The sequence below is a fragment of the Balaenoptera acutorostrata genome, chromosome 1 (genome assembly GCF_949987535.1).
Source record: "Balaenoptera acutorostrata chromosome 1, mBalAcu1.1, whole genome shotgun sequence".
In the NCBI taxonomy this organism is placed as follows: domain Eukaryota; kingdom Metazoa; phylum Chordata; class Mammalia; order Artiodactyla; family Balaenopteridae; genus Balaenoptera; species Balaenoptera acutorostrata.
In genome coordinates, this window is record NC_080064.1 from 45,774,045 (window position 1) to 45,789,102 (window position 15,058).

Consider the following 15,058-nt stretch of genomic DNA (forward strand, 5'->3'; position numbering starts at 1 on the left):
AAAATGAAGCATCTTAACCCCATGGACCTGTTAGGGAACCATTGACTGAAACCGCCCGCTTTGGCCAGACACGGTGATAACTACTCATGGGTTGTCTCACAACAAGAGGTCCCACCAGTAAGGACCCTGAATCAGACCAAATATGGGCCAAGCAAGATGACTGGCCAGAGACAACCCGGAAATTAACCCCATTACCATAAAACCCGAGACTGTGAGCCACGTGGCAGAGCTGTTCTCCTGGGTTCCCTTATTCTCCTGCTATCTGCCCAGGCACCCCTTCCCAATAAAGTCTTTTGCTTTGTCGGTATGAAACCATGCACCTCAGACTGGGATGTGAACCCATGTGCCGGGACTCAAACCCAGCCAAAACCCAGATTGGGACTTGAACCCACACTGCCAGGACTTGACCCCAGTCAAAACCCATAGTATTCCAACTGAGATCACACACCTGGTCTCAGGACTTAATGAAGCTCAGGTTCTTGATGTCTCACCGCAGAAAGAATCCAGTGAGAGGCAAAGTGATAGGTAAGAAGTGGATTTATTTAGAGAGAAACACACTCCACAGACAGAGTGTGGGCCATCTCAGAAGGTGAGAAAGGCACCAGGGTATGGGGTTGTCAGTTTTTATAGGGCTGGGCAATTTCATAGGCTAATGAGTGGGAAGAGTATTCCAGCTATTTTGGGAAGGGGCAGGGATTTCCAGGAATTGGGCCACCACCCACTTTTTGATCTTTATGGTCAGCCTTGGAACTGTCATGGTGCCTGTGGGTATGTCATTTAGCTTGCTGATGTGTTACAGTGAGCGTATACTGAGGCTCAAGGTCTAGTGGAAGTTGACTGGTCCTCCATCTTGGACCCATTTGGTTCTAATCAGTTTATGTCATGTCCTTGGGCTATGTCATTCTTTCAAAGGTTGTGCCCTAACCCCTTCCCTCCTATTTCAAGTACACATGTCTCCTCAGACAATTCATTTCCAAGTGTTAGACAAGAGGCCCATTCTCAGGCCCTGGAAGGGGTCCCCTTCCTGCAACAGGCCCATAGATGGGCTTGGTTGGGAGGGGAGGGCAGAATTATGTGCAACCCGTGGTGCCAGTGCCTCTGGGCATTTTTCTGAGAAAGCCACAGCCCAGTGAAGAAGCCCAGGAATGGATGACCACTGAGGTCTCCCTGTCTCTCTCTTGCGGGGACCAACCGCAGCACCACCAGCCCCTGGCAGGAACTGGGCCTCACCTGCACCTGAACCACCGAGGCTGACTGATATTGAAACAGCAGGGAAGTGGGCAGGGCACAACCTATAATAGAATGACATAGCCCTTGAGGATACAACAAACACTGGTTAGAACTGTTAAGTCCAAGATGGTGGAAGATTCAACTTCCAGTGGACCTTCAGTCTCATTATACACTCATTGTAATATATTAGCAAATGCTAAATGACACACCCACAGGCGCCATGACAGTTCCAAGGCTAACCATAAAATGTCAAAAAGTGGGTGGTGGCCCAATTCCTGGAAATTTCTGCCCATTTCCCAAAATAGTTGGAATAATCCTCTCATTCGTTAGCCTATGAAATTACCCAGCCCATAAAAACTAACCACCCCATATTTTGGGGCCTCTCGCCTTCTGAGATGGCCCACGCTCTGTCTGTGGAGTGCTTCTCCCAGGGCCATTCTCAACTTTTGAGACGGACCACATTCTGTCTATGGAATATGTATCTCTCTAAATAAATCCACCTGTTACCTATCACTTTGTCTCTCACTGAATTCTTTCTGCCAAGAGACATAAAGAACCTGAGGTTCGTTAAGTCCTGAGACCAGGTATGCGATCTCAATGAAAAGACAGTGGGTTCAAATCCCAATGTGAGTTGAGCAGTTTCAGCATGAGCACACATAGGCTCCTTCTTCCTTGGCCTCTCCCCAGTGACCTTGTTTTCAACAACCGATGCTCAGGATGTCAGGAACATGTTGGTATTTGAACGCTGGAATGAGTTTCTGAAACTTTTCTAGTTCTTCAGGGGTGAGTCAGCTCAACTCTCTTGTCCTCTCTCAGGCTTCGGGGCCCCTGTTGTCCTCATTCTCCCTACTTCCCACCCCCCCCCCCCCCAACACGTGTTCCACCAGTAAATAGCCCTTGATCATCCTCTCTTCTCTGCCCACTTGGTCATGCCCTGGCATGTTCTTCTTGGACTGTTGTAATTAAAGGTCACTGTAGCTCCAGGTGACTTCCTTGCTTACCATGCCTTGATGACACCCACTGCCCTTAGGATGAAGTGTGACACACTATGCCCTCCAGGATCATGTCCTTGCCCACCTCCTCACCTCCTATTGTCCTATTGCTTTGGCCACGTGGCCTGCTGGGCATTCCCACATCTTTCTTCATGAGGCCCCTCAGCCGGAAATGCCTTCTCCTCCACCTGTACCACTGGAAATTCTCCTGCCCTCCAGAGCCAGCCCAAATGCCCCGCCTCTGGGAAGGAGTGGCTGCTCTGGATCAGTCTTCAGAACAAGGATGCCCTGAGTGTGCCCGTAGTACCTCACTTGTGCCGCACTTGGAGAGAAACTCAGCCAAAGATGCCAGAGCCCAGGGCTGAGGCTCCCTCAGGCAGGATCCCTGAGGCATCCCGTTCCGGGAACTGATCTTCAGGTCATCAGAGCCCAAAACATGATTGTGTCCTGGCTCCCGAAGGCCCCTCCTTGGTGCCCTCAGCCCAGCATTTTCTGCTGTCCCACCCCTCCTCCCAGTGTAAGGTGCCTCCTCCGTGGGATCCTGTGCTCCTCCAGCGTTGGACCCAGGCCTGCTCACTCCTGGGTGCCTGGCGCCCGGCTTGGCACAGAGCAGGCGCACAGCGTCTGTTTAGTGTGTGAGTGAATGAATTAACGTGGCAGTGAATGAACTAGAGCTCACCCGTCTCTCTTGGTGCCCATGTTTATTTCAAAACTCACGTGAGACTGATACACAGAACTGATTTTATTAATTTCCAGTGGGGATATGTCCATCTCCCTCAACAGGAGTCCCCTTATTGGCCAGATTCCAAGTCCATCTTTCAGAATAAGGGTGGGGCACTTTCTGATTCTCAAGCCACCTTTTAAAATACGCTACAGAGACTCTGCCTCCACCCTGGCCAAGATAGAGTCACACTGGTAGATGGAAAGACTTTGGGGTTGGGACACCATGGATGGTATTTGAGTCCCAGTTCCAGCCCTTACTTTGCTGTATGATCCTGGTTATTTCTCCCTCTGGGCCACAGTTTCCTCATCTGTTTAATGGGGATATCCATCCTTGCCTGCCTGGGTGCTGTGAAACTGGAAATGTACGCCGAGAGACAACTCTTTCACTCAGGCTCCAGAACCCAAATACAATCCCTACTTGAAGGAACCTGGGCTGTTTTGTTGGGCAGCTGGTCACGGGATGAGGGTGGGAGTGGTTGGGAAGAGAAGGGATGGAAGGGGCGGTGGCGGGGGGGCTCCTCAAGCTGTTCTTCCTACAGCTCAGAGCTTCCTGGGGTGGCTTCCTAGGGGCAGGATGACAAGTACCCCATCTCATGTGTATCTCATGTGATCCATCAGTGGGACCTGCTAGGCTTACTGAGCTGAGAAAACACTGAGGCTGCATCCAAGCCCAGCAATATCTGCCTTAGGTACCAAAAGGGCAGGAAGTGGCATATACTTCATATATGTGCCATTCATAAGGGCTAAACTTCTCAGCTTGGTGTTTAAGCCCAAGACTTATCTTTTCTTCAAGGGGTGACAAGGTCAGTATCTGCAAGCCTGTCTTGGAGTGGAGGAGCAGATTTCCTCTGTGCGGCCCCAGAGTCAGGCCTCCAATCATGGAAGCAGATTCCCTTTGTCTTTGTTAGGAGTTGCCTAACATGGTAGTGAGCTCCCCGTCACTGGAAGAATTCAAGCAGAGGCTGAAAATCTTGAAAGCAGGAGAGGCAATTCCTATTCAGAGACAACGGTGTGTAGATCCCACTACATGATCTCGAAGGCCCCTTCCTGCCCTTGTGTACTTGGATTCATAGCACATGTGATGGGTTATCAGTGCCATTCCAACCAGCCTCCCACTCTGGCCTGGGTGACCCATTCAGGGTCCAGGACAGGAGTACTCGTCAGACCAGTCGGAGCAGTGCTGCACTTGATCACGGCAGAGGCTCCTGGGGATACAGCTGCAATATTTGAAGACAGTCGAGGGACAGCGCCACCAGCCAGGGCCGCAGGGCGGGCACGTAGTCACTGGGAAGACAGAAGAGCAGCTGCTCTGTCCTGGAATGCCCTGTGCAGCAGGGCACTCCTTAGCTCTGAAACCTACCATTGCCTCCACAGCCCTGCCCCATCTGACACGGGTTGACTATATTCCTTATTTCCCTGGAGAAGAGAGAATCTAGACTCCCCAGCTCATAGGCTGTGCGACCTCAAGCAAGTCTCTCACCTTGTCTGAACCTCAGTTTCCTCATGTGCTCAAGGTTGTTATTAAGGAAGATAGGCAAAGTGCCAGGTCCACAGTCAGTGTTCAGTTACTAATGGGCGTATATAGTCTCCCATCCTCCTCTCTCACCCTGATTCGGTCCCACCAGCCCGCTTACGATTCTCTGAGGGCACCTCGCAGACCTCCCTCCTTTGCCCTGGACCCTGGGCCTCCAGCATTCTTCCCTGCACACCCAGCCTCTGCCTGTTGAAACCCTGTCCATTTTTTAAGGCCTGCTTGAATACTGCCTTTTCTGAGAAGTCTCCCTTGATGATTACTTCTCCTATCTGCCCCCTCCACAAAAAACCTCTCCAGGACCCCGGCACTTCCTTTTGGCATCAGCATGATGTGAGTCCTGGGGGTGGGACATATGTTTGACTCCTGACGGTGCCCCAGCAGAACCTGGCACCAGGCCAGCCCCCAACAGTGCTCAGAACATGTTTGTGGGTTGAACACTGGGGAAGAAATTGAAAGGAAACTCTGGAGCAGTGAAAGAACTCGTCTCAGAGTCAGGAGACCTGGGTTTACACCCAAGCCCCCTTCCTATCACTCATCATATTAAGTCACTTCTCCTCTCTGGTCTCAGTTTACCTACATATAAATTGGGGCCAGTGATTCCTGCCTTCCTTTCCTCGCAGGGTTGTTGGGTGGTGCAGAAAAGATGAAGGAAGCCCAGGTTCAAACCCCGGCTGGGCCATGTACGTACTCCTTGCATGACTGCCCTCTGGGTTCCAGTTTCCTCATCTGCGACCTTGAAAGCAAGTTTCCCACCACAGAAGAATAACTCTCCAGAAGGAGCCCCTTGGAGTGGTAGTGAGCACCCTACCACTTGAGGCATTCAAGGAGGAGTGGAAAACTTCTTCCTAGGATGCAAGAAGGGGATGCAGGGGGAACTTCGGAGATTCTCTCTGTTTAACTTCTGCCCTCTGGCCACTGCCTGGCCACCTGCCCCAGCCAAGCTTGTGCCCAGACCCCCACCTGGGCTCAGTTCATCTGAGCAGTCCCCACAGTTGTTGATCCCATCACACTTTTGGTCCGAGTAGATCCAGGAAGCGGGGTCTCCGCAGTGAGCCATGAGGAAGCCAGGGAGGCTCTGGGGCATGTCTCCTGCAGAGGGAGAGATGAGGCAGGAGGAAGTCCACATCTGGCTGCAGCTGCCTCAGGACTATCCGGAGGTGGATTGTCCTGGCCACCCTGGCAGCTGTCAAACTCGGGGTCACTGCCCATCTATCCAGGAAGGGCAAAAGGAGGTTTCTTGGGGAGGAGGTCAAGTCAAGGAGAGAGGAGGGTTCTTTCCCTGTTCACCCAATAGAATGCCCAGAGCCACTTCTCCCTACTCAGCTCTTGCGCCTTCCCACTCCACACCATTGCTTGCTTTATTCCTCCCTCCAGAAAAGTCCTCCTTGACACCTGTCCAAAACCATTCCACCTGCAAGTCCAGGTTCAAGTTCCTTCACCTCCAGGAAGCCTCTTCCGACTGGAACATAGCAAGAATAAATATGAAGCCTTGCACTTGGGTCCCAGAACTCAGGGAATGTGGGATCACATGCTTTGTAAAAGAGAGTCAGAGCATCTTTCTTGAAAGTGAGTTCTGCGTTAGACAGCAGTGTGACAGGTATACCAAAAATTAACACAAACTCAGGCCACATCACTGGAGGTATAACCCAGACTTGGGAGGGGAAAAGCCTTTGTTCCTTGGACTCACCAGAGCCAGCCAGAAGTGTCATGGATGCTTCTGGGGCCAGTCCAGGGAGAGGGACATGGGCATTTGGTATGTGTTCTGTAGAGTGCTGGTGGAGTGGGGAAGACCAATCATAAGGGGGTGACTGGGAGTTCAGAGGGTGGCCCGGGTAAGAGGACACTCATGGGGGACAAGAAAACAATCTCCAAATCCATGCAGTGCCATCATCATGGGAGACAGATTGAAATGTGGTTCTTGGGGTGCAGGGGTTAATGAGAGGGAGTTGGAAGCAATCAAGGATGCTACTGGGAGGCAGCTCTAAACTCAGTACAAGGGAGACGTTCCCATGGAAAAACCAGGCAATGACGGGAGCAGCTGCCTCAAACTCTAGTGAGCGTCCCATCCTGGGAGTGTGCAAGTAGAGGCAGAGGGGATTTGGGCATGAGCTGGGACATGGACTAGATGACCTTTAAGATCTCTTCTGGTCTTGAGGGTCCATGATGCAATGACCCTCCCCCCATAAGCTACCCCATTCCACCACTCCGGCTCACCAGGCTCTCTCCCTCCTCTGTGGCAAGTGCCACGCCCCTCTCTCTTGAGAACTGTCAGGTCTCTAAGGTCTGGGACTAGACCTTCCCATTCATTCATTCATTAATTCACTCATTTCATCATTTATTCAGCAAATTATTCCTGATACCTCTCTGTGCAGTGCCCTATGCCAGGCACTGGGCCCCAATATCAAGCAGATTAGGTTTGCCCCAGAGGAGTTCACAGTCTGATGGGGGTGGCAAACATGCCAATTGAGAGTGACAACCAGTGTGACTAGGGCTGGGGTGCAGGGAAGCACAGGAGTTGTGAGAGCCCAAACGAGGGAACTTAATTTAGTTCGGGCGTCAGGGAAGGCTTCCTGGAGGAGGTAGCACTTGAAATCTGCCTTGAGGGTTGTACACAGGTTCTCTGGGCACGGAGATGCACAGAGTGGAGGCATCCCCTAGTGTGGGCACATGTGTGTGCGTGTGAGTGGGACAGGGCAGGGGAAGATGTTCCTGGCTGAGGGCAGCATATAAGCAAAGGCCTGAGGACATCAGGGTGCCTGGTATGTTCAGGGGTGGTCGAGCTTCAGCATGGCTTCAGGGAGAGCTGGAGTTGGGGGGCAGCTCCCAAGGGGCCCTGGAGTAGCTACTCACGGCACAAGGCCTCCTCCTCGTCCTCGCCGTGGGCACAGGTGCGGACGCCATCACAGACCCTGCTGGCTGGGATGCAGCTCCTCAGGTCATGGCATAGGAAGCCCGTCCTGTTCATCTGTGTCACGCAGGGCTGGGCCCCTGAGTGGGCAGGGCGAGCCCCGGAAGGGTCAAGGGTGGTGTTTACAAGGGCATCACCAAGTTCTCCCCACTGAGCCCCACCTGAGCTGGGGTGAGAGGCTTGGGCAGTGGGGAGGACACTGAGCTCCAAGCCCCAGCTCAACCACTTGCCAGCTGTGTGACCATGGGCAGATGACCCAACCTCTCTGTGCCTCAGGTTCTTTTCTGCAAGATAGGGATCATAGCACACACCCCACAGGACAGTTGGGGAGATTACATAAAAGCCTCTGTGTGAATAACCCTAGAGAGAGTGCAGAGAAAGTCATGGTTTATTGAATGACTGTCTCACGGGAAGTTCCTGAGGACAGTGCTCAAGTCAGTGAAGTGGCTTTCATGGTGGGGCTCCTGGTGCAGGTGAAGGTGTCAGAGGCAACCTCCTGGGGCTGGCTGGGGACTGTTATGCCACAATCCCTTACATCTGGGACAACTTTACGGGCTGCAAAGCGCCTTCACATTTTTATTCTATTGTTTCCCCAAAAACCTCTGTGAGGTGTGATCATTAGCCCCATTTCATAGATGAGGAAAGTAAGACTCAGAGAGGTGCAACATGCCCGGCCGCACGGCTGATACCCCAGGCTGCTGCCTCTGCTCTTTCCTGAGGCCGGGTCGCTTCCCCAGTGTCCAGGAGTGGTGGGGACCATCTGAGTGTCCATCCTTCTGAGAGTCTTCCCTTCCATCCCACTGCGGGGAACACCCAACCCTGGGGCTACCCCCAAAGAATTAGGGGAGAGAAACTGACAGACGGGCTGGGAGGTCCGGCTCCGCAGGCTGTGCATGTATACACGCGTGAGTGCAGGTTGGAGGTGGGAGCAGGTTTGTGCCTGTGTGTTTGTGCACATGTGAACCACAGCTCATCTCCTGGAACTGCCTTAGCTAGTGTGAGGGGGCCGGCCCTCAGAGAGAGTTACTTTGTCACACACACACATACTTCAGTACACTCGCACATACACAGACGTGCACACACACACAGATATGTACCTGCATACACAGACGTGCGTATACACAGACACCTGCACACACACGTACACACACACATAAACACACACACAGGTACATACACGCAGGCAACTCCTTGCGTGCTCACATCTATCCCCAGTGCCCATGCTCAGGCATGTAGGGTACTGTGGATTTTACCCCCTACTCCACCTGTCCCCTTAGCACCTCCTGCTAGGCGACAGAGCCATCTCTCAGAAAGGTAGGTCTGCTGACACTCTGCCCCCAGCTTAATCCCCGCCCATGGCTCTCTGGATGGTGACCTCCCTCCGCAGTGCAGCCTTAGAGGTCCTGGGCCTCGGCCCCACCTGCTGCTCTGTCCTTCGTGTCCACTGACCTTCTCCTCACATTTCCTCCCATCCCAGGGACTCTGCACAGGGTGTTCCCTGTGGTTCTCCTGCCACCCCTTCCACTAACCAATCCCACTTTCCCTTCATGCCTCAGCCCCCTTTCACTTCTCAAGGAGCCCTTCCTGACTCCTGGACTGGGTCAGAGCCCTGCTCCAGACTCTCAGAGCCCCCATTAACCCTGCCTTACTGTACTTATTGGATTAATATCTGCCTCACTTTCCAAACGGTTAGCTGCATGATGGCAGGGTCGGTGTTGGGGCTCACCACTGAAGCCGGGCCTCAGGGATATGTTGGACAGGTCCCTGTCCTCTGTGGTGAAGGCAGACATGCAGATGGATGGCACCACCCAGGGTGACCAGACTGGGGGAAGAGGAGGTGTGAGAGTTATGGGAGCTGAGACAAGGCTCCTAAACCAGGCAGGCAGGGAAGGCTTCCTGGAGGAGGTGGCATCAGAGCTGGGTCCTCTCAATAGCTCATGCTTATAGATGTGCAAATGGAAGCTCAGAGATGTGTATATGTCAGTGTCTGTGTGTATCTGCACATGCACCCTAAGGAATTGTCCAAAAGTCATTTCATGGAGAAGCCAGGCAGGGTCAGTTTTCCCCCATCTCTCTGTGTCCCCATCCCCTCCCAACAAGTCTGACCCACCCTCTCTTGCCCACCCTGACCTGGCGTGCGAGGTGGGGGTCCAAGGATGGCGACCAGGGCAATCAGGGCTGCAAGAGTTGCCAGCAGGAGCATCAGGAAGGCTGAGAGGCAGGCCCCTCGGCACGAGCAGCAGAAAGGGCTGCAGTCGGCTGTGTGGGGTGGGAAACCAGTGATGGAGCAGCCAGTGCTGGGGCCCAGGGATTCCCTGCCCTGACCGCTGCAAGTGGTCCCTCCCCACTGGGGTCCTGGGGGGCAGGACAGGCTTCCCTGGAGGAGAGGGCTCCCAAGCCCACCATGATGTTCTCGGCTCTGCCTGTGGGCCCACCCCCACCAAACACCTGTCTCTGGCCCAGGTCCAGTTGCTGGTGAGTGGCAGTCAGGATAAGGGTCCCAGGTCTCTGCTCCACCCCCCTCACCCTCCTGTCCTTCCATGAGGCTGTCTCCTCAGGAGGAAGGGAGAGATGTACACCTGCGTATCAAGCCCCTACCATGGGGCAGAGACCAAAGCAGGCCCTTCATAGCCATTATTTGTATTTTCCAAGACAACATTTATTTTATAAATGAGGAGACTGAGGCTCAGAGAAGAAAGGGTTCAGGTCACCTTGTGTGGAGCTGGGATGTGAATCCACACCTATTTGCCGCCCAAATGGGTGCCCTTTCCACATGCCAACTGATTGCTCATTCTGGAGCCTGTCAGGAATTGGAATCCCAGCTGCACCACTTTCCAGTTGGGCCACACTGAAAAGCCACTTTACTTCTCTGTGTCTGTTTCCTCAAGTGGAAAATGGGGGTCATAATGCCTACCTTAGAGTTGTTGAGAGGATTAAGCTAGGTACTGTATCAGAACAGTGCTTGGGACATAGTAAGTGCTGTAAAGGTTTTAGCTACTATTCATGTTTATTGAGCATCTACTATGTGCCATTCTGTATCTGAAGTACTGTGGAAATAGGTGATGTCCTCCTCCTTTAACTAACTTTGATCCTTTAATATTTGCCTGCTTGTGAAATAATGAAACAAAGTCTTCTTGGGATCCTACTAGATGCCCTGCTCTGTAGAGGACACAAAAGCAGTCACAGCTCTGATCCCCTTGCCCTCCAAAAGCTTGTAGTTGCACTTAGAAGACAAGATGTAGACAGAAGAGTGTGGGCACTCCTGCTGTCCTCTGGGGCACAATTATCTCAGAGAGGGGGCAGGAGCGGGTCTGATGCATCTACGTCCCCAGGATCCAGCCTGGGGACATAGTAGGCAGGCACACAGTAGGTGCTTTCTGAATACTCTGATCTAGAGATCCAGAAAACAAGGGAAGGGCCCAATTCAGGTCAGTTCAGGTCATTTCCATGTAATCCATTCACATTTCCAGAGCTGCCTACTCTGTACTCAGACTATACCTGTACACCCGCTGCTCACAGAACCAGGTGGCAAATGTGGTTAAGAAAGCGTGAACAAGGTGTCATGGGTGCTTGAAGGAGGGTGGGATTTCCACAGGCAGGCGAAGGGAAGGTGCAAGGAGAGGGCACTCCAGGCAGAGAGCGCCTGGATGGCATGCGGGGGACAGCAAGTGGCCCCGTGTGTCTGGAGTCCGGGGTGGGCGTGCATTGGGAAGGGAGACGATAGCCGATTTATGCTGTAGGAGATGCAGCATAAATCTAAAACCCATATTCCCTGCAGCCCTGGTCCGTGGCTCCCTGGTAAACTCAGGTAACCAGGGAGACAGCGGGAAGGCTGGCAAGGAGCAGCATGCTTGGCCAAGCAGCCACTCCTCAAACATTTGTGCAGCACAGGCCGGGTGGGTGGGGTCACAGGAGAGCCTCGGGGCCCACGGCCAGATGAAGGCTGCACTTCAAAGCCTGAAAGCCCTTAGGTGCCGATGCCCCAGGGGACAGACGGGAAAAGGAGGCCATTTTCCCACATCACGCCCACCGTGAGCCAGGCTTGAAATAAACAAGCGCCAGTGTGGAGCAGCAAAGGCACCGGGGCTCTGCAACCAGAGGGACCCTGATTCGGATTTGAACCCTGCCTCCCTCCTCCCATCCGTGTGGGATCCCAGCTTGGCTGAGCTACCTGACCTCCCTTCACCTCAGCTGCCTCATCTGTTATTGCCCCCTAATAGGAGCCCCTCTCAGAGCTGTCCTGAGGGTTGAAACAGGCCCTGTGATGCTGGGCACATAACAGGGCCTTGATCCTTGATAGTTATTAATAGTAGCTACCTCTCTGGGGCTGTTTCCTTAAACGATCAAATGAAGGCCAAGATTGGAAACACATAACAGGTGCTTAATAAATGTGTTCTTTCCTTCCTTTATTCCACAGAGGTAAAGCAAACTGTCCTGGTCACATGGTGAGCCAGTGGCCAAGAGCAGGTGCTAAATAAGTGCGTAATCCTGCCTATTTTATCCCTCAGAGGTAAAGAGAATCACCCAGGTCACCCTCTGAGCCAGGGACTCGACTCCAGAGCTCTTTCCTCTATAGGTTACCGGGGGGTACTGTATGTGGCTCTGTGCCTGTGAGGTGGGCAGCATACAGTAGGTGCTCCACACATGCTTGTGCATGGAGAGAATGAACCACCCTATTAAGCAAATGGCTGTCATCATGGTTGGCCAGGACGCTGGGAGCAAGGGGACATCAGCAAGGGGACAGAGAGTGGGACAGAGCTCTGTCTGAGAGAGCGGGAGCCTTAGGGATCCCCCTTTGTGTCTCTGTAGCAACAGCCCAGCTTCAAGGGAGCCCCACGTGGGGGAGGGACTGGCCCCAGGCCCTCCGTCCTTTACCTTCCCTTCCAGGGAGGGCTTGGCTTCCAGCGGCAGCAGCATTGCCATCCCCCTGCCCAAGAGAACAGAGTGAGGGGTGGGCTGAGGTGAGGCGAGGTCCAGCCTCAGGGATCCAGACTGAAAAGTTTTTCAGAAGTGTCACCAAGAGCCTCGGGGGAAACCACGGGCCCTCCCACTCCAGCATGCTGAATGCCCCAAACTCATCACGTCCACGTCACGTTCCCACACCCATGCCTGTACTGTGCCCTGGAATGCCTTTTCCTCCACTGTCCACTTGGCAAACATTCATCCTTCAAACCAGCTCAGGCGGCTCCCCTAGGATCCCCCTGATGCCCCCTCCCATAATGTCGATCGTCCTCTCCCTTGGCCTTCTGTCCCCTCCCAGCACGTATCACCTGAACCGTGTACCTGGTTCACCTGTTGGGTCCCCATACAACCTGGTAGAGAGCCTCCAGGGTGGTGGAGGACCGGAGTCACCTCAGCGTCTCCCCTCTTCACTGCCCACCCTTAGCCTGAGGTTGGCTCCCTGTGGTCAGGAGCTGTCTCAGGGCAGCTCTTACCTGGGGGACGATCTTGTTCATGTCTCCGGCTCCCGGCTACAGTCTCCGGGGCCCTGGGTGGGTGCAGAGAACTCAGCGCAGGCTCCCTGCCTGTCACCAGGGGCAGCCTGGGGGAGGGATGACAGAAGGCCTCGCCTGGCCGCACCCACCCTGTGGGCAGGCCCCTCCCCGGCTGCCTCCCATGCCGAGGAAAGGGCAGCAGGGCCCTGCTCCTGCCTGGCCCTTCCCCACTCTGCAGTCTGACAGCCACACTCCAAGGCTGGAGTTCTCATCCCCATGTTACAGGCGGAGAGTCTGAGGTTCATAGAGGGAGAAACTGCCCTCAAGTCACACAGTGTGGGTTTGGTGGGGGCGTTAACCCAGGAATTTTTCAGGGTGTGATTTTTCCTCCACATCAGTTATGAGACTGGAGGATGTCAGGCCCCCAACTGCATGAAGATCCAGGCAGAAATACCCAGGATTAATGTTCCAGTGGCTAAAAAGCAGGGGTCATTTTTTTCATTGATGTTTGTTCAATTAAATATGTAACCTAGGTGGAAAGAATATGCATTTCCCACTAAAATTATAAAGCAAATATAATTTTAAATTATTTTCTTTAAAAAAGTGGCCATGTACTTCTAATGTTTCCGGAGATGATGCCTGTGATGGGGGAGGGGTGGGGGCAGGTTGCTTCCCTGAATAATGCCTTCTACCAATTCAGCTCATCCCTCTGCTGAGGAGACCAAGGTCCTGGGAGCTTAAGGGTCTGGTTGGAAGCCCTGGACCAAGGGAGGAGCGGTGTCCACCTCCAGAAGTGAGCTTGGGGGCTCCAGGGAGGGTCCCTCTGTACGTAGCCTGCCTCTGATGCCCATGGGCTGCCTAACCTGTAACCAGCCTTTTCTTTTTTGTTGGGATATAAACTACCAAGTCCATGGGGATGGGGGTTGGGTTGGGGGTGGAATGGACAGACTCAGGGGCAGCCCTCAGAAGGCGGCAGCGCTGGGAAGGGCTAAGCTATAGGTCAGGGGAACGCGGTTCTCCTGAGGGCCCTGCCACTGGCTCTGCCGTGGGCCAGTCATTTCCCTTCTCCGAGCCTCAGTTCTCTTGTCCAGAAAAAGAAGGAATTGGACTGGATGAAGAGGATGTCTTAGTTTGGGGATCCCCATAATCAGACCTAAGACCAGTTTTGAAGGCAAGCAGATTTAAGAGGGAGCAATTCCGGGAAACACCGGGGGAGTGGGGGAAGTGAGGCTCCAGTAACAGGAGTGCTATCACACTTGTCCCACTGTGGGCAAGAGGAACTTTCTCTTGCTAAGGAATTCGGGAGAAGATGCACCTCAGAGTCACCCCACCCGAGGGTAAGGGAACTGAGGTATGCATTTGCCAGTTCTTGCCAGTCACTGGCTGAGAACTGCTGGAGGGTATTTATTCCTGGCACCCCTTGGCCCGCCTTAGGCAAAGAGATGCCAGTGTTGGCAGCTGCAAGCTAGGCTGACGTGCCCTGAAATGGAAAGGGCTGAGGGGTACGGGCAGGACCCTCATGGCACGTGCTGAAGATGCATCGAGATTTCGCCTTGCATGCCAACTCCAATTGATTGTTGAGAGTGTCTGGAACATGAGGTTCAGAAGGATTCTGAGGTCAGGACTCAGGGCGTTGTGATTGAATAGCGATGTCTGCTATGGGTATAAGAATGGAGAGTGGTATCATGCATGATGACCATTTTGCCATTCTGGGACCAACACATGTCCTTCAACTCTGGCCTTTTTTTTTTTTTTTAATAAATTTTATTTTATTTTTATTTATTTCTGGCTGCATTGGGTCTTTGTTGCTGCTTGCGGGCTTTCTCTAGTTGTAACGAGCGGGGGCTACCCTTCGTTGCAGTGCACAGGCTTCTCATTGTAGTGGCTTCTCTTGTAGCGGAGCAAGGACTCTAGGGCACGCGGGCTTCAGTAGTTGTGGCACACGGGCTCAGTAGTTGTGGCTCGCGGGCTATAGAGCGCAGGCTCAGTAGTTGCGGCGCACGGGCTTAGTTGCTCCACAGCATGTGGGATCTTCCCGGACCAAGTCTCGAACCCGTGTCCCCTGCGCTGGCAGGCGGATTCTTAACTACTGCGCCACCAGAGAAGCCCTGGCCTTTCTTGACTGTGATTCTTTAGTGTTCCTTTATGAAAAGACTCTTCAGGGATGTGAAATTTCCCTTCCTCTGGACTCCTGCTCCAGTCCAGGTACAGCCACACCTGGCTGTGCTGGCAGCAT

At 53.3% G+C, this 15,058-nt stretch overlaps 1 protein-coding gene across 1 annotated transcript; it reads right to left on the reverse strand.

Annotated features, from left to right (window-relative positions):
• Positions 1-2,985: 2,985 nt before the first annotated feature.
• LDLRAD1 (low density lipoprotein receptor class A domain containing 1) lies at positions 2,986-12,957 on the reverse strand. Its single transcript, XM_007164416.2, has 6 exons — positions 12,823-12,957; positions 12,263-12,314; positions 9,518-9,646; positions 7,330-7,467; positions 5,440-5,568; positions 2,986-4,229 (listed from the first exon to the last, which is right to left on the reverse strand). The coding sequence occupies exons 1-6, from the start codon at positions 12,841-12,843 to the stop codon at positions 4,081-4,083; spliced, it is 618 nt and encodes a 205-aa protein (XP_007164478.1). The 5' UTR covers positions 12,844-12,957; the 3' UTR covers positions 2,986-4,080.
• Between the last annotated feature and the right edge of the window lie 2,101 nt (positions 12,958-15,058).